At 44.7% G+C, this 19,783-nt stretch overlaps 1 protein-coding gene across 2 annotated transcripts in view; it reads right to left on the bottom strand.

Moving 5' to 3' along the window:
* Window positions 1–2,556: 2,556 nt before the first annotated feature.
* PSTPIP2 (proline-serine-threonine phosphatase interacting protein 2) overlaps window positions 2,557–19,783 on the bottom strand; it is a 58,741-nt gene continuing 41,514 nt past the window's right edge. Inside the window, exons 6-15 of one of the 2 annotated variants that reach the window (XM_040984966.1) lie at window positions 19,452–19,514; window positions 17,430–17,528; window positions 16,506–16,551; window positions 14,881–14,960; window positions 10,775–10,873; window positions 9,787–9,883; window positions 9,584–9,662; window positions 7,196–7,230; window positions 6,100–6,157; window positions 2,557–3,714 (exon numbers count right to left, since the gene is read on the bottom strand). In XM_040984966.1, the coding sequence (XP_040840900.1) occupies window positions 6,108–6,157; window positions 7,196–7,230; window positions 9,584–9,662; window positions 9,787–9,883; window positions 10,775–10,873; window positions 14,881–14,960; window positions 16,506–16,551; window positions 17,430–17,528; window positions 19,452–19,514 (648 nt within the window). In that variant the 3' untranslated portion in view covers window positions 2,557–3,714; window positions 6,100–6,107. Of the gene's footprint in view, window positions 3,715–6,092; window positions 6,158–7,195; window positions 7,231–9,583; window positions 9,663–9,786; window positions 9,884–10,774; window positions 10,874–14,880; window positions 14,961–16,505; window positions 16,552–17,429; window positions 17,529–19,451; window positions 19,515–19,783 lie in introns of both variants that reach the window. The other variant, XM_040984967.1, reaches the window with a different exon arrangement.

Below are 19,783 nucleotides of genomic sequence, written 5' to 3' on the forward strand. Positions count from 1 at the left end.
CCAACCTTCGCATGTGCTGGTGGGTGTTGCAGTCTGGCCACACCTAGCCTTCTTCCAGCCCCAGCTCTTGCAAGTGTCAGGTGGGCTCTTGTCATGTGATTTCTGTAGTTCATCCTGGCTCGCCTTGTCATTTCCCCAGTTCTCTGTATAAATCAGCAAGTGCTACAGTCCCACAGAGGTAAGCCCAGAACTCCCCTACAGAATCTGCCCCCAGATTCAGTTCTCTCGCATTCTGGCCCAACCTGATGTGGCCTACTGCCTGCTCTGACACTCATGAGCAGGTACTGTGGCCTACCGCAGCCAGGCATGACCCCCAGACCCAGCTTTTGTCTGTGCCAATGGGTTGCAGGCAATACTGTTTAACCCAGCCCAGGTCTCCCATATGCACAGCTGCCTTGGCCTGAACTAGACATTCCCTCTGTTTCCCCATATTTAAAGAACTCCATCTCAGCTCCCCCACCTACCTGTGAGTGCACTGGCCTAGTTGGTGGAAGACCAACTAGATCATTCCTTCCCTGGAAACAAACATGCTTAGGCCACTCCCACTCCAAAGGTTCCCCAGACCCCTCTCCCCAGGAAATTTGCAGTTTCCTCACCTCCCTGTCCTCCTCAGTTGGATTTAACAAAAATTCTGTCTCCAAACAATATGGCGGCAGCAGGGGAGAGGGTATAGACTTCCACATGCAAATTTTGAAGGTGATACAACTCCCCCTTCATGGGGTGGTGGAGGAAGGTGAAGAACTTAGAAGTTCCTTTGCACTCAGGAACTTAGAAGTGTCTGGCCACAGTTTGTTTTCTAATCTTCCTGCTTGGTGGCTGTGCCTGAGTTTGCCTCGGAGGCTGTGACCTGAGGACGTAGTCAGAGTGAAGTACCATTTGCATGGGCACAGCCAGCTCGGAGCCACATGGGTGTGTGATGTTATCAGAGCACCACCCACAGCCACTCCTCCATGCCTACCACTTCCTCAAACGCTGGCCTAGCTTCCACCCACCAGGGGCCCTGTCAGCACCTGCTGCGGACATGCAGGCCCATGCATACATTTTAGCCCCCTCCCTCACCTTCCCACTTCCACACAGGTGCTTGCCGGGCTTGCCCCCAGACCAGAGCGCTGCTCCCTGGTTGCTTGTTCCGGGGTCCTGGCCCAAAAACCACAACATGCCTTAACTGCTCTGACTCCGCCAATGGCAGGCATGGTGAGCAGACAGGAGCCCAGGCCAGCACCTTGAACATGCCCAGGTCCTGTCTGTGCTGTTGATTACTGTCCAGAGCAGCAAAACCCAACTGGCCCTGGCCCTGAGCCAAAACTCCTTAAACTCCATCCCCATTGCCTGGCAGGAGACACCTGAAGTGTTAGGTTTTAAACACAGCTAATTCCCTCGGCCAAGTCCTCTTTGCAAGATTTGTTTACCACAAGCCAAAATCCGAGATGCAGAAAGGTGCTTAGGAGGTCCTTTATTCCAGCATGGTGGAAACAAGAAGGAGCACGAACACGCAGGGACATGTCTCCTGCTAAGGTGGCAGGATGGGGGCTGCCAGGGCAGGGAAAGGGGGCAAGATGGAGGAGATACGACCCAGGTGAGTCTGGAAGGTGTTGGAAGGGGCTACAGGCAGGCCCCAGGAACTGGTGACTGAGACTGTCACAGGTGATTGATGGGTGGGAGGGCAGGTGGGCGAGAACGGTGGGTGAGGTTCTCAGGTAAGACGCCATGAGGTTACATTTCATTGGTAGATAAACGGAACAGCATGAAAGTAATAGCACAGAGTCAAAATGACTGGAGCCTTCAGGGTCCATGTTCAAGTCACTCCTCACACACAGGAAAACACCTTTCTCTTGCTGTCCACGGCGAGGACAGCTGTAGCCCTCTGTACACACGGTCCCCTGAACAAGACTTGTGACTCATCACCCTTGGAAATACAGCCATTGCAGGAATTCCCATGACTACTTTTGAGGCAACCCTGGTTGCTGCTTTGCTGGAAGGAAATATCCCCCAGAAAAAGTACAGTAAGCTGAACTTGGGATGAGCTTCTGGAGGGTGCAAAGTCACTGCACCAACAGTCTACCAAGGAGGTCATGTTCACTGAATTTAACGCATCTGCTTAACTGACTGGCTTTCCTCCTTCATTCACTCCGCTTCTTCCTCCAAGTAGCTCTTTTCCATAGGTGCTTTGTTTTGGACTATCAACCCTTTCCTATCTGTGTCTTGTGCAAGAGATATAGCAGAAGAAAAGATAGCACAGTCCTGCTCTCATGGGGGTCACAGTCTTCTAGGGAAAACAGGGATTGAGCCATTAAATTCAAAAGCAATTGGATAATAACAAGAAAAATGAGGGCAAGAGGCCATACAGTAGTGTGATCCAAATTGGTCTCAAGGCAAGGATGGTGCCACCCAGAGCAAGTGGCATTGCCACTCAGGCTGGGAGGAATTTGTAGAAAGGGGTAGGGTACCACCTCCACTTGGCCTCCCCTCAGGGCACTTTATCATTCTGGTATCTCAATTACAAATGTAACAAGACTTGGAGAAAGATACAGTTAGCATAACAATGCACGACAAATCCCAAATCATCAAAAGCCTTTATTCTACTTCATATCAAACTGAAAGAGCAACAGAATGAAAATACGATTTTTTTTTCCATTCGGAAAACATCTTTACACCATTGCACTGACCAAGGGAAAGAGAAAATTGAAATCCCTGAGGAACTGCCAATAATAAATAAGAAAACACAGAGTATTCTGAAAACAAAAGAAAATTTCCTGAGCTTGTCTGGTTCGGGAAAATCAATGACCCTTTGCAAAATTCAGTTTCCCAAAAGGATATCCAACTGATGCAAGTTTCCCCTCTTGACAAGCAGCTGCTACACTGCTCACATTAAAAGAGGAGAAATGAGAACTCTTCTTTCAATTCATTTACGCACAGTTCTGGGAACATGAGTGCCCAGAGCAGAAGAAAAAAACTATGGCTTCTCAGGTTGGACTGAATATACTACTCTGTAGTATAGTACATACTGGAAAATGTAACCCTGACTCCCTAATACATTTCCCAATTAGAAAAATTCTGGCAAAAACACATGGTGTCCTAAGGTTCAGCAGGAGCACGGTGAGCTCAGCAGGGGCTGGCAGAGTGGTGATGTAGCCTGGCTTATGCTCGGCTTCTGGCTGTCCCTGGTCAGTTGGCAGCCCTAGATGAAACCCCAATTTCATCCTCTGGGCCAAATTTCCTCATCTGTGACATAGAATACACAATCAGATGGCTGCTAAATCTTCCAGCCTCAAAAGGCAAGGTCATTTCAATCTCGTGCCCCTGGGAACATGCGCCTGGATGAAAACTCCCCATCCCTGCTGCCCAGGGCTGGGTGAGCTCTTGCGCCAGTGCTCGCAGGGCCCCTTGGCAGCCACCTCTGCTGTCTCAGGAGCCAGCACTCAACCCAGAAACTGTTCTTGCTTTTCGACTAGGAAATAACTCACTCACAACTTCAGTACCTGTCTGAGAAAGAAAAATTCTTTGGTCTGGGGCAATTTGTAAACTCTATCAGGAAACTAAAGAGCTCTGTTAGCCTACATTGAACTAAAGAAATGCTTATCGTCAACTTAAGATATCAAAACATTACAGCAAGGGTTCACTTCAGAGTCATCATCAAGGGCAGGATTTAGCTGTGGATTCTGCCATTCTTGGTGCTTTTTCCACAGGAGCATTAGGTGGAGCAAGTTTTGTTCTCTGAAAGAGAATAGCAAGGCACATTCATTTCAACAAAGCATTCATTATTAGGAACCACTTCAGTCTGAAGGGTATACATTCTCTTGGAGAGTAGGTGTGTATGTGTGATCAAGGAAAACAAGTGGTGAGAAAAGAAGATGGCATGTAATGATAACATCCCTTATGGGAGACATGTACTCCTCCTTGATACACATATTTTAATTCAAAACTACAATGTATCTTTGCCTAATGAAGTGAGAATTAGAGAATAACAAGTAAAACCAACAACTACAGAATAACACATAAATGCCTAAATCTTTCAGTTTAGATTTCCATCCTGAACATACATTCAAACTATTCAAGTGTTATATGATATGTCAGTTAATTAAATTATTAACTAAACTCAGCTCCTGTTTTTAAATTCCCTGAAATCAACTATACACATGCATAAATGTTGAGCCTGTATTACTTGAGCTGGCCCAGACCCTACAATTACAGAACTTGAGAGATTGAATTCAAATAAACATATGGCACCAGCATCTTGCATTCAAATGTCAAATTCTTGGACTTTAAGAAGAGGGAGTGGTTGAAAGTTTCAGCCATTAGAATATATGCTGAACTTGGACAGGCAAGGGCAGGAAAATAAAGAATTAAAATGTAAAACTGGTGGCCCTGCCTATACCATGTCCCATGGTAATCCCTTATATGCAGGGTGCAGGTTTCACCTTTGAATCCCACGTCATTGACTTGCTAGGATTCTTCTCAGGACTTTGTGCCTCCCGTGTGAGATGGAGGGGGGCTCAAGAAATGAAAAAGGAATGATGGCTGTTTGTAAAGGCTGCAATGTAAGTACAGATCAGAAAGCTATGTTTAATCAGAGAATGGAATATTTAAAGCTTTCAGTTTCTTTACTTTCCACAGCAAAGATGCTTGATTCTGAACTGTACATCTCAAGCAATCTAAGGATTAATGCTTACATGTAAATAGACACCAGCTGGTCATTTCTAGCTCTTTAAGATAACAGGGAGTCTGCCCTCAGTAGCTAATTGGTGGGAAGTCAAAAGGTGTTTGTAGAGGACAGAAAAGAAGCAACATTCAATGTCCACATTTGATGTGCAAGCACTTTCCAGTGGATGGAAAGGACACTGCAGGAAATCACCAGGGAGCACTGCTACACTTCTGCTTCCCAAACAACAGTAAACGTCAGCAACACCAAGCCACACCACTGGGCAGGAGGCTGTTCCAGTTCTCCTTTATTCCACCCACCTCCCAGGAACATACTGACTCGGGAATATGCCTGTGATCAACTCTTTAGACTATTTCAAATAAGTAGGACATTTTCACTGTATACACATTAGAAAAAAAGAGTCATCAGAAAGAAAAAAAAAACCTACTTAGGAATGTGGCCTTTCAGACTTTTTGGCTCAAATATCCCTATGTAACTTAACCTTAAGCTCATGAGTTCAAGGAATTATTCTTTATGAAGACTGTTACAGCTTGGAAAACAACTGAGTGTTTCCCAAAGGCCCAAATGCTAAGGTGTCAATCCCCAGAATCCTATGTTAATGGATAAGGATGTAACTGAATTGAATGATGGTGTCTGAAGATGGAGCCTTGGAAAGTAACTAGACTGGGTATGTTCCTAGGATAGCAGGATCTCTCATAATAAAATAATAAAATCATGAGAGCTACATGAAAACACAACATGGAGGAAGAACCCCGCTTCTCCCTGCCTCCTGCATGTACTCCTCCCTCCACACACATTCTGCCCCCTGAGAGGACAAACAGAACCACCTGACCGTGGCCTGTGACCCTCCAAATCTATGAGCCACAATGAACCTTCTCCCCGCTGAGTACCAAAATGCTGCACATATGACATGTCACATTTAGGACTGCAACGGGTTTCTCCACTATTCCTTGGCATCTGTGAAACTGATTTTAACTGGGAACAAGGTAAAGTGCCTGAACAGCACTGATCTGGTACAGGGGAATTCTACAATGCTAATTATGATTGTTGCACTGACTTCTGTTGACTGTTCCCACATTGGGGCTGGAGTGGAACATTAAAGGTAAAATGACTGAAACAGTGAGGCATCTGCACGCTTTGCAGGTGAGATGCCTCAATCTAGGTATATAATAGCAAGAAAAGAGCTTCACAAGAACAGACAAAAGATAATTCATCATTGTAGAGCGATTAAGAAAGGCAAAACACCCCATTCAAAGGTATACGGAGGTTCCTGTTGTTTCCAGTTTGGGAATCCATAAGCTAATCAACAAAGAAGCAAGGCCACCTTGTGCCAGCCATATGTATGGCCTTGCTTGTTTGTGGTGGTATTTTACAGATGTTTCAGAGACACATGATGAATCTACTTACAGCATGAGTCTGTGAAAATTAAAACTTCTTACCGACAACATCACTGATAGACCAAGCTATAGTCCGAAATCACGGAGTAACCGGGGTCATCTGCGAAGGTGAAGAAACAGAAAAACATTAAACTACTAATTTTTTCTCAATAATATCTTAGCCCTTTTCAAACCAAGGCACTTCACTAGAAGACTGGAATGACCGCTCTTTTGTAACAAAAAAAAAAAATCTGACAACAAAAATTATACATGGTAGTAAGGACTGCAAGCCGAGACATTATTTCTTGGCCCTTTTGGCCTACAAGCCTAGGTATTAGCACCCACAGTTAAACACATCTTCACACACTGATAAACAGTAACCACAATATCCAATGGTAATTATAAAGCAACAAGAAATAATAGAATCATCATATTGTGCCAAGATACAATTTCACCCACGCTTTTCAGCCATTGATTTTTTTTTTTCCTCGAACTCCTAAGCACAGCATAAGTTGTCCTGGGTCCTCATTCCTTTGGACAGAGACGAGTATCTTTTTTTTTTAACTCTCAAATAATACATATTTGTTGACCACCTGGTATGTATCCAGTACTGTGTCAGGTTTGCAATGGGATGCAGGAAAAGATAAAGGGCCTTCAAGGATCTTACGACTCTCCAAGCAATGCAACTAACAAAACATAAGCAGATGTGTGGTTCACCAAAGGTCCCATAGGAGTTTAGAGGAAAGAGGGACTGGTGAGGTTGCTAAATGATCATATTGTAGAGAGTGTAACATGTACACAACACACTTAGGCAGATGTTTCTACACAGCTATGACTTCCGTAGTTGTATCTCTGTGTAATCTAAGGGAAATGACACAGCACCTCAGCTCTGCTGTTTTTATGATCCAACTCAGACCATTTTTGTAGGCACTTGAGCATTCAATGAAGTTTCTTTTGTCATTTCTGTAACTGAATGTTTTTGATAAACTATAAGCCAATAACAAAATTTTACTCGATGAAAAATGGTATGACTGTAAGATTCCAATACAGGCTCCTTTTAGAAGAATCCTTTTCTTTCCCCTTACTTCAAACTTCCAGTAATTCAACCTTGGAGAACCACCTGACATGGGCTCTCCAGAGGTCTGCCTTGGTGGCATACCTGGTACATTTTGAGGAACTGGCAGGGGTCCTCTCCTGCAAGAAAAGAAAACCAAAAGTGACCACATGTGTTCTTGTTGTTTTTATCATTTTCTGGTTCATGCTACCAGTAGGTCACACTCTAACTGGATCTGGTTTCTATGCCAGAAGGACAAGAAAAGGCCAACTGAAACAAATGATCTACAGCGCTGGCCTGTGGAAATCTACACTGCAGCTCTGGCTTGACACAGAACAACCAAGGTGTGTGGTGGTTAGGAGCACAGAGCCCCATCCTCATTGCCCAGACTAGCAAAATTAAACTCTCATCTCTGTGTGTGAGATTTCCTGAGCTCTGACCACCAACATCTTCATGTGTAAAATGGGAAAACAAGGTACCTTCAAGAATGGCACAGTGGGTTAGGCTGGTACCAGCAGGCATCTCATATGAGCCCAGTTCAAGCTCTGGCTGCCCCACTTTCAGTCTAGTTCCCTGGGAAAGCTTGCAGAAGATAGGAAAGCTTCTGACAGGTTTCACAAGAGGGCCCACATGCTTGGGCCCTTGCCATCCGTATGGAAAACCTGGATGGAGCTCCAGGCTCCTGGCATCAGTTTGGCCAAGCCCCAGCCTTGGTGGCCATTTCAGAAGTGAGCCAATGGATGAAATCTCTCTATCACTCTCTGCCTCACCCTTTGTCTCAGTAACTCTGCTTTTCAAATAAATAAATACATCAATCTTAAAGCTCAAGGCTAGCTTTGTGGTTTTATGGGTAAAGCCACCATCTGCAATGCCAGCATGCCCACATAGTCACCTGTTCTATTCCCAGTTCTTCTTCTTCTTTTCTCAGTCAGAAAAGTTTATTTGTGGGGAAAGAAGAGGGAAGGGGGAAGTACCTTCCCAGAGAAAGCTGGGGTGTGTCTCGAAAGGAAAGAGGGAGAGCCACCCTCTGTTCCCAGTTCTATATTCCACTTTTGATCCAGCTCCCTGCTAATGGCCTGAGAAAGCAACAGGAAGTGGCCCAACTGCTTTGGCCCCTGGATCCATGTGGTAGATATTGGCTTCTGACTCCAACCTGGCTCAGCCCTGGCTGTTGGGCAATATGGAGAGTGAAACACTAGATGGAAGATCTCTCTCTCTCTCTCTCTCTCTCTCTCTCTCTCTCTCTCTCTCCCTCCCTCCTGAGGACTTTCAAATACATATCTAAACACTAAAAAAAATTCATGGAGAATACATATTATGAAAAACTGCACATGGATTTTAAGATTCTTGTATCAAAAGTTACTGTTGTTTAGGTCTATTTATGTGTCTATTTGAGATGCAGAAAGACACAAAAACAGAGGGAGTGGAAAAGAAAATGTATTCACTGATTTATCCTTCAAATGTCTGCAACAGCCAAGGCTAAGCCGGGAGGTAAGAATACATTCCAAGTCTCTCATGAGAGTAGCAGAAACCCAATCACCATGGCCTCCCATGGATGCATTAATGGGAAGCCACATCAGGAGCTTGGGCAGGAATCAAACCCAGGATTTCCAATCTGGGTCGAGGACATCTTAACTGCCCAAATGACTGCCCCCCAATCAAATTTAGCTTTTAATTTCATTTTCTGGAAAGATTTGAAGTACCTCATATAATCAGCTCCCCCACTTCATATTGAAAGTTAAATTGACCTGTTCATATTAACTGATTTGAACAGTACCTGGCATTCTTAAATATCAGTTATAATCATGCAGTTCCTCCCAAAACTGCCCATCTTTACTGAAACTGGACTGAAAAGACAACAGCCAAGAGTTTTCTCTCCTAGGGGTCATTTATGGAGGGCAGCGAGCTTTTCCTGTACACTAAAGTGTAAGTGATTCAGGCTTTGCTACCTACACTGTCTCCCTTGGGACCGCTCAGCTCCAGCAGGAAAGTTAGCCACTCACAAAGCCAGTCCACCAAGAGTGGCTATGTTCTAATAAAATTTTACTTGCAAACATCAAAATCTGAATTTTTTATAATTTTCACATATCATGAAATAATATATTTTGGAGTTCCTCCCCTCCCCCCCCCACACACACACCACCACCACCACTTAAAAAAATACTTCTAACTAAAAGGCTAACCAGACTGGACCCTCAGGGGCAGTTGTGGCTCCTGCTTTCCACAGGCTTGACGAAAGGTATCATAAATCAGTAATGACCCCACCCAAACACAGTCCAGTCCTCCTTGAACCATAACTAGTAAAATCCAGCTTCTATTTGTCCCAAAAGTGCTATTTCCAACAAACTGGCAATTGTACTCAGCAGAGGCAGTGGTAGAAAGCTTCCAATTCTCATGTCTGCCCCACGGTGTTGACATTTCTCTGTGCCAACTACAAATTTTACATATATCTTAAATAATCAAAATGCTTATGTAAAGGGCGGCTGATACTACCTTGCGACATTGGGTCCGGTAGCTTTCCCTGGAGGCGCTGCATTCTTCTGGCAGTAGAAGTTCTCATACATGATGGGTGCTGGGAAAAGCATTGAGAAGTGAAACATTAAGAGGCAGGTGTCTTACAGTGTCCATGACCTCGGACAAGAAAAGCTCGCAGGATTGCTTAAATGACCCTCCCCACTCCCCACCACCACATTCACCTGGTGGGGTCTGTCCAGTTTTGCGCTGATTCACAAAGTATTCGATGTCCTTCTCGATGCTGCACATCTCCAAACTCTTCCGGACCTGCTCATACATCTAGCAAAAAGAGGACAGATCAACAAGCAGAGGAAAGTCAATGACAACTGTGACAACGCCCATTAAAAAAATATTTGATAAATGGCAACTCTCTTCCAAGTTTTGCTGTTTTGGATAAGAAAGAAAAATAAGAAATGCCCAAGTCCCAAGCTCATACAAAAGCTTTTCTCTTATGCCTTTGCGAGAGTACAATTTTTTAAAGATGATGAGAACTGTGTCTCTGTGGCAGGACACAAACTTGAAAAATCTGAGCAATTATACTAATGGAACCAAAACACACATACACACCAAGGCCTGTGACACAAACCAAGGCCCCACACAAGTGTCAAGACAATCACCTAACTAAAAACAAGTTTCTTCCATTGAGTCCTATGGGTTTGTGGATGTTGAATTGCTCTTCTAACAGGAATGTCCCATCTGAGCATGGGTGTCTTAGCAAAGGTGTGACAACCTGATTTGATGTTCAACCTGGACAATGGCTGAAGTAAATCCTGAGTCTTGGAGTGAGCCTGAATGACCACGAGCCTGACCAGTCTGCTGGTACTTGATGTCTTCCTGGAGTGACCCCACTCCAGACCACAGCAGTCTCACAGCAGTTTACATTTCTGCTGTAAAATGTCTGTCTCCCATACATTGTATTTGAGTTTCCTCCTCTGCTTCTCCATTTCTTAGTAAAATGGACTAGGATTCGAGCAAGATACACATTTATCTGGGTATTCCATCAACTCACTGTGTGGCTGGCTGTAGGCCAGCTACTTTACTTCCCTGAACCTCAAATGGAGTGTGTATGGGGGAGGAGAAGCGGGGAAGAGGAACTCGTCAATGTTATGCTTTCCCTCTAATGAGTCCCATAGGCACAGCCACAACACCACGTGAAGGCTTCTGACTTACATCATCGCTAACGACACACTGTTTGGACAGATGATTCACATGTAACCACAAGGCATTCCTGAAGAAGTTTATTCGTTCACATTCTTGAGCTTCAAACACCTGCAGAAAAACAACTACATGTACATCTGCATGCAGAGAAAGGGGCTATTCATCTACACTGGTTGTGACTTAAACCATGTCACACTCCAGGTATCTGCAAGCTTTGTGTCCAATAGGGTGCTACCTACCTACCACCATGCTCGGGAAGCTCAGGAACTCTGACCAGGGACAAACAGTGCCAAGGGACTCTACTACTGCATGAACCCAAACAGGCCTGAAGAGAGTCTGAAGGCAAGATGGGATGATGATCCCAAACATCAGGGCTCTACCCTGAGTTCCAGCTCACATTTTCAACTGTCCAACAAACATCTGCACCTGGGCAGCCTACCAGAGCCTAAGTAGGCCCTCCCAGCCGGTGATGAATGAATGTGTCTGGCAAGACGGTTATAATCACTGAAGCTGCTTAACTAGGATTAGGATATGAGGCCCTTACACTTATCTTTTATCTTGGTATATGTTTAAAATCTTCCTTAATAAAAAAAAGTTAGAAGTTAATGCATGAACAATTGATTTTTGGAGATAAGCAATGTCTGAAAATATCAAGCCAATCTACAAAGTACATGATATCCTAGTCCATAGGGATGTTAACCTATCTTCTTAAAGATTTACTGCCACAGCTACTGTATGTTAAAACTTTTTTTTTAAGATTTATTTTATTTATTTTTTTATTGGAAAGGCGGATATACAGAGAGGAGAGACAGAGAGGAAGATCTTCCGTCCCATGATTCACTCCCCAAGTGAGCACAACGGCCGATACTATGCCAATCTGAAGCTAGGAGCCTCTTCCGGGTCTCCCACGCGGGTGCAGGGTCCCAAAGCTTTGGGCCGTCCTCAACTGCTTTCCCAGGCCACAGGCAGGGAGCTGGAAGGGAAGCGGGGCTGTCGGGATAGAACCGGCGCCCATATGGGATCCCGGGCGTGCAAGGTGAGGACCTTAACCACTGCGCCACCGCGCTGGGCCCACAACTTTTTATAATATAAAATTTCAAACATGTCCAACAGAAGAGAGGGAAGTATAATGAATGTCCTATACTCATCAGCAGCTTACCCACTTAACAGCTCATGTCCAATTGCCCTACTCCTTGGGGTACATTGGAGAAAATGCTTCATTTTCATTTTTAAATATTTTAGTATCTACATAATGTCACATTACCTTTATAGATAATATATAATTTTCTACATTATAGAAAGTTCATATGAAATCAGAAAGGGAGATACAATTTCTATATACCATCCCCCTGGCTTTGTTCACATTCTGTTGAAGACCCACAGTGAGTTCCCCAATCTTGATCACCTTCTCCTTCTTCAGAATAACCGTCTCCTAAATATTATCATTCCCATACAGTTTTTATACTAAAGTGAATCTATAAAATGCATATGATATTGTAACTGTATTAAAACAGGACTCTCAAAATGAAGACACTCCCAGCATGTACTTATCTCCCACCACAGGTCACTCCACACTTATTAGAAGCTACAGCCCCCATCTTCACCACATAAGATCCTGTTAGGAACTTCCCCAGCCCTGGGCATGCCCAACCCGGGGAGGCAGCAATGAGCTACATCATCACTGTGGGTAAACCATGTGCACAAGAAGGAACCAAACGTGCAAAACTCCAAAATGGCGCAAACCCAAGTGTCACATGCTGAGAGGGACAAGCCAGAACTCTGGGCCAGGTGCAGAGCGGGAACAGCCAGGGGAAATCCTTCACAGATGAACTGCTTCCCCCAGGCTGCCTCCCTGTGCTCAGGCACTCTGGATCACGTCAACCTTTTGTCAATTTCCATTGCAAAGAAGTCAAAGAACAGTGAGTGGGCATCCATAGATATGGCAGAACTCACAGGTTTTCTCAGGAGAGTGTGGCATTAGCGAAGCAAAGCAGAGAAGACTGTTTTAGAGAGGGATAGTGATCTATGGAATAAGATGTTTGAGACAAGTCAGATTAGAATAGAACTGCAAAAGCTCCTGTGGTGGCTTAGAGATTGATTACATGATGCAAATCACCAAGAAAGCAGTTAAGGCAGGCAGGGACGAGGACTGGAGATAATTCCTTCAAAGCACATGGTTTGGCCTGGCACAGCAGCCTAATGGTTAAAGTCCTCGCCTTGAATGCACCAGGATCCCATATGGGTCCCAGTTCTAATCCCAGCAGCCCCGCTTCCCACCCAGCTCCCTGCTTGTGACCTCAGAAAGCAGTTGAGGATGGCCCAATGCCTTGGGACCCTGCACCCTGTGGGAGACCTAGAAGAAGCTCCGGGCTCTTGGCTTTGGATCAGCTCAGCTCTGGCAGTTGTGGCAGCTTGGGGGAATGAATTAATGGATGGAAGATCTTCCTCTCTGTATGTCTGACTTTCCAATTAAAAAAACAATCTAGACAAAGCACACAGTTGGGAAGAGAGGGCAGGGGAGCAGATGGGACACAAGATCTGGGCAGTCAGGATGCAGAGGCAGCAAAAAGATAAACTTTAGTACATGGAAGACATGAACACTGTCAGAATCAAGACAAGTCACTTTTGGTAGCACTAACGCAGGGGCAGGAGTTTGCTGCAGTGGTGAAGATGCCATTTGGGACACCCCAACCTGCCTCAGAGTGCCTGGGTTCAAGTCCCGGCTCTGGTCTGACTGCCACTTCCTGCTAATGTGCACCCTGAGAAGGAGCAGATGATGGCTGAAGCACTTGAGTTCCTGCCATTTATAAGAGACCCAAACTGAATTTCCCACTCCTAGCTTGGGCCTGGTCCAGCCCTGGCCATCGTGGGCACTTGGGGAGTAAATCAGCGGATGAAAGACCTCTCCCTCTGCCTTACAAATAAATTAAATAAGAAAAATAAATTTTAAAAATAAATTCAGTAGACTATATAGAAAGGATTTTTATGATTGAATGTTAGTAACTATGACAAAAGACTCTGCCTTAGCTGCATTACACAGGGGCAACCTCAACCAAAAAGCACTTTTCCAAGGACATCTGCCCAGAAATTCTCTTGGACTCACCCCCGAGTTATTAATCACTGTGGCAAAAGACTATTATTTCCAAATATCTGACACCATTCTCCCCATTTTTAACCCCTAAAAGCCTCCACTTGACTCATCCTCTTTAAATATGCCCACAGTTTCATGGGCCATGCACACTGCACTTCTCTGTTATTCCCAAATACATAATTTTGGATAATCCCCTGTTTTTCCTGTTGTTTAGATTGACAGAAGGTAAGTTCATCCAGTTTCTTCACTCTTTACTTGGATTCCTGGAGCAGATTTTTGGTACAGTAGATAGCACAGTACTTGGGATACCCACATCCCAAACTGGAGTGGCTGGGTTCATGATCCAGATCCACTTCTGATTTCACCAAAGTGCTAGTGCGCACCCTGGAAGACATCAGCTGGTAACACAACTACTTGGGTTCCTTTCACCCATGTGAGAGACTCAGATTGAGTTGCAGACTCCTGGCTTCAGCCTGACCCAGCTCTAATTGTTATGGGCACTTGGGCAGTGAATCTGAATGGAAGATCTCTTTCTTCGCCTTTTAAATCAAATGAAACAGGGCCTGGCACGATAGCATAGTGGCTAAAGTCCTCGCCTGGAATGTGCCAGGATCCCATATGGGTGCTGGTTCTAATCCCGGCAGCCCCACTTCCCAATAAGCTCCCTGCATGTGGCATGGGAAGGCAGTCAAGGATGGCCCAATGCCTTGGGACCCTGCACCCGCATGGGAGACGCGGAAGAAGCTCCTGGCTCCTGGCTTTGGATCAGCTCAGCTCCAGCAGCTGTGGCCACTTGGGGAGTGAATCATCGGACACAACATCTTCTTCTCTTTCTCTCCTTCCTTTGTGTATCTTCCTTTCCAATAAATCAAATGAAACAATTTTTTAACTTCTTGATTTCAAACTTGCCCATATTCTATGCAAAGTGGGTAAAATAAAAGTGGATGAGAGCATTTTTACAACACCACATTCTCCTGGTCCCAGGCAGAAGACCTGCCCATCCCCACGAGCTTCTGCTTTCCCATACCTCACAGGCTTTGATGTGCTCACTCTGCCACTCTTCTCGGATCTTATCCAGCATGTTGATGTGCAACATGTATGCTTTGTCTGCAGTGGAAGAGAGGGGCCTGAGTTCAGAAACATGCCAGGAGGGTGACCTTTCACACCCACCTCCCACCCTGGCTCATCTCCAGTGAAATGCATTAGAGTGGTGGTGAGCTCACAAGGCCTCCAAGATGCTGCGTGGAGGAAGGGCATAACTAACTACATCTCTCCCTCATGATATCTTCTGTTTCCATCAAGGGGTCTTTGGTTTTGGTTTTGGTTTTTCTCCCTTTTTATGCCATAAATTCATGGGGAATGAGTCCAGCAGCCCAGGCAGGTTTCCATGGGTTCTGATACAGTGGGCTTCTCTGGGTGGAGCTGGCTGGTGCTTCAGCTAAACCCAGGAATTTCTCTTTGACTTCCTTCTTTTCCTGATCATTTTTCATTCACACATTTCAGGAAGCTAGCTCAGCAACTGGAGTGTTTAATATACCCACTACCAACATTTGTTCCTTTGGCAAGAATCTTGCCCATAACTTGTTTGTTTACAGGAGCGCCAACAGCATGCTGGGGAACATGGCATTCTTCCAGTTTCACGTTGGTCCTTTTTGAGCAGTGCCCATTTCCTGGATGCCAACAAGGTTCCCTTTCTCGTCACTGTGTATGTGTGTGGCCAAAAGAACAACATGTTCTCTGCAAGGCCTGGAGAACATGGGTGCATCTCCTGTTTGCCTTTGCATTAGTCACCTTGGTGAATTACTGGAAGATGGCAATTCTGGCCCAACACTCATTTTAACATGGACCAAATCCTTGAGCAGGAATGCCTCAAGGCTGGAACAATCAAACTGAGGAGGAAGTTCAGCCTTTGTTTTCTTGGTCAAAAAAGTTCACCTCAGTAGCTCCCAGCACTCCACATTTTCAGGAAAAACATACAACTGGGTATGTAGCAAAAATAATTGTTTGGAGTCAAAAGGGGGCACCAAATTCCTTTTGTTTTGGATTGAGAGACTTTCTGAAGGAGAAGGATTGGGTGAAACTTGCTTCCTGGTGCCTAGTCTTGCACTGGCAGCCTTTGCAAACACGTGGCTTGGGTATCTGATTTCACTGACCACAAGGCCATTCATCTGGCTGCTTTCACAGCAGTTGGTATTAACAGAGCCCAAATGGGCTTCAACCCAGACTTCCCAGGAAGTCAGAGTGAGCACCTGTCTCTGGAGCCCCCCACCATTTGATTTCACCACTGACCATTCATTCACATGTAAGGCAGCAATACGGGAACAGGCCGCAGCTGGAAGCTGCCCTCCCTTAATTGCTTCCTCACACTTCCAGGATTTTGCTATTGCTTCCCCTCACCCTCTCCTCACCAATCCACACACAGACATACTGTTGTCCTCCCTCCACCTCCTTTCTACCCACTCACCATTAGGTCCTCCCCTCCTGCCTTCTGACACCTTGTTAACCCTACTGTATGCCTCTACATTCTCTACTGTAAGACACATCGAACTGCCTTTTTTATTTTTTCTCAAACTGCCTTTCTCACAGACACACTTAGGGCCATGTAAATCCCACCACCAACCTGTCCCCATCAGTGTGGAGCAGCCCCCTCACCTGAGTCCTCTACTGCAGTCTTCGAAGTTGCCAGTTTCACAAAAAGCTATGAGCACAAACAGAAAAAATAGGATGTTGAGCCAAGTGTTCATAAGCAAAACCAACAGAAATACAATGACTGTGTGGAGACAAGGTCTGCTCCAAGTCATACCTACGTTTTCCCTGGGGGAAACTCATTTGACTTGGCCTCCAATCCTCAGCATTGGGAAATATACATAAAAGCTTTTCCCCCTAGGTTTTCCTATACCATTGTCCTCTGGGGTATATCCAGATTTTTAAAATCAAGTGCGTGATCCACCCAAGCAAAAGCCAACGAAGAGTTTCAGAGAAAGATGAGGGCCTGGCATAGTAGCCTAGCGGCTAAAGTCCTTGCCTTGCATGCACCAGGATCCCACATGGGCACCAGTTCTAATCCTGATGGCTCTACTTCCCATCCAACTTCCTGCTTGTGGCCTGGGCAAACAGTTGAGAACTACCCAAAGCCTTAGGGGCCTGCACCCATGTGGGAGACACGGAAGAGGCTCCAGGCTCCTGGCTTCAGATCAGTGTAGCTCTGGCTGTTGCAGCCACTTGGGGAGTGAACCAGTGGACAGAAGATCTCCCTCTCTGTCTCTCCTCCTCTCTCTGTATATCTGACTTTCCAATAAAAACTTTCAAAAATAAAGAAAGATGAAAAATATGAGATCCTCCTCCCAAGTCTATCACTCCTCTGGCCTCCTCACGGCTGTGCCTCTCTAGTTCTCTGAACCCTGTCTAGTTCTCTGAAAGCTGTCTAGGCTGTTTCTATCTCAGAGGACCCTCATAGTCTGGGACAAGATATGGCCAGGGTCTTAGAGGGCAGGTCCATATGCTATTAAGACTTCTGATGACTTTAACCTGACCTGAGAATCTCCCATCACTTGGATTGCCAGCCCTCCTCAGTACCTTCTCTTGTTGCTTCGGGTTTACCAGGTTGGCACTCCGGTGAACAGCCTGCTCCGCCTCGTCTTTGTCACGGCATTTCTGCTCGTAGTTCCTCTTTGCCTTTGTTGCGATGAACAGAGAGAGAGAAGGGAAACAGGTGAGCATAGACAAACCCCAGAAGGCATAGAACAGGTAATGTTGTTCAGCACTGTGACCACACCTAGTCCCCGGGCTCCTGGGGTACCACGGAGAGCTTCACAAAAGTCTCTCTCTTGCTCTATTCAAATGAGATATGCAGCAGCCACCTGATCAAAGGAATAACTCCTGTTTGACAGCTCAAGTTGGATGTGCAGTTTTGTAGAGTCAAATCTAATTATTTTTTACTGTGACTCTTATTTTTTCACATTTCCTAGTTATTTGTATCTCTCCCAATAACTTCTTGTGATTCACTGATATTCCTTAGGAGATGAATTGCTTGTAAACTCCTGAGATTGTAAATGTCTATTTCAACACTGTTTTGCTACATATCATGAATAATGAAGTTCCAGTTATTAACTGTAATTCCTTCAGCGCCACAAAAGTCACGTACTGGCATCTATTCTTACAAGAAGGTTTTTGATTCCTGTTTTCACCACTCTTGTGATGCATTTTTATTTTTCTAACGTGTTTGTTAACCTCATGTTGATGAAAATGTATTATTTTGACCCCGATATGGACGGTGCTCACTGGTTCTGTATTTTAGGGAATATATAATGGTAGTGTAGCAGAGACTGATATGTTCAGATATGTTCAGATATAGACACTGACACGCTCAGATATGCAGTCTATACATACAGACCAAAGATGGATTCCCAGTGAAGAATTGAATGCATCCTAACAGTAAGATAGTGGACTCCCTGATAATGTCCATGCCTACAGTGTTGGGAAACACTTCAATAACAGCATGATGGACTTGTGACTGTTCTTGCAGGACATCTATTGTAAAACTAGAGAGGAAATCAATGCAGGGTGGGGGAGAGACCTTGGAGAAAGGCACAGAGCCTATGAAGCTATATCATAAAATAAAATAAAATATGTTTTAAAAAACGATTGAAGAGACAGGGTCCAGTATCGCTTAGTGGCTAAATCCTTGTTTTGCACGCACCAGGATCCTATATGGGTGCAGGTTCATGTCCCAGCTGCTCCACTTCTCATCTAGCTTCCTGCTTGGGAAAGCAGTGGAGGATGGCCCAAAGCCTTGGGACCCTGCACCCATGAGTGAGACCCAGAAGAGGCTCCTGGCTCTTGGTTTCAGATTGGCTCAGCTTGGTTATTGTGGTTACTTGTAAACCAGCAGACGAAAGATCTTTTTCTCTGTCTCTCCTTCTCTTGGAGAGGTATATCTCTTATTGGAAAGGTATATCTGCCTTTCCAATAAAAATAAATAAATCCTATAAAAAGAAGACTGAGGAGTGGGCACTGGGTCCAGTGGTGAAGATACCTCTACGGGCACCTGTACCTCACATCAGAATGCCTGATGGAGATGGATGGTGATGATGAGCAAAGAACAAGAATGTATTTAATATCACTGACCATTACACATCAAAAGATACACAGTAAAAAGAAGTTAAAAAGTACATGGTAACTACATGCACATACGGGGTCTTCAAAAAGATCATGAAAAATATGTATTATGATTTCAGATATTTTTTTAAAGTTTTGCAGCAAAATAAGCCTATTTTTGAGTTCCATTTTCCATAAATCTTTTGAAATACGCTTGTACATATGCCTTTGTGTCTTGTCCTGAAACATTTAAATTATCAGGCTGTATTTTTCTAGGTTACCAGGAAGATAAAACCTTTGTGTTTCAACAGTTTAATTTCACCTCCAATCTTTCCAAGGCCTTACAAAGAACACCAAACGACTGGGGCTTGTGTTTCCTAAACCACTATAGTAATAAATAAGAACATTGCTGAAATGTTATCTGAGGCAGAAGCTCATACACAGCACATGGTTCCGGAAAATGTCACCCTTGGACAAGAAAAGCAATCAAGCGTGACTTACATCCATGGTTTTCTTAAATTGTAGACTCTTCTGTTTATGGATAGCATCCATTATAACTTCAGTCTGAAAAGAGAATATAAAAATAGAAATTACTACTAATACCAGCTTATCTTGAGAGGGCTAAAGTCCAACCCGCGTTACCTTTGTCACCCTCACACCACTCAGAAAGTAGATGTGCTATTTATGCTCCCACTTCACAAATAAGGAAATGGGAGAACAGAGAGGCTAAACAGTTTGTCTAAAATCTGATGGCCAATTAGTGATGGTGCCTATCTTTGACCTTGAGCAGACAGTGTGATCTGACTCCGTGGAAGCTCATTGATCGCTTCAAT

The sequence above is a fragment of the Ochotona curzoniae genome, unplaced genomic scaffold (assembly GCF_017591425.1).
Source record: "Ochotona curzoniae isolate NIBS_2020 unplaced genomic scaffold, NIBS_Ocur_1.0 contig_43, whole genome shotgun sequence".
Lineage (NCBI taxonomy): Eukaryota > Metazoa > Chordata > Mammalia > Lagomorpha > Ochotonidae > Ochotona > Ochotona curzoniae.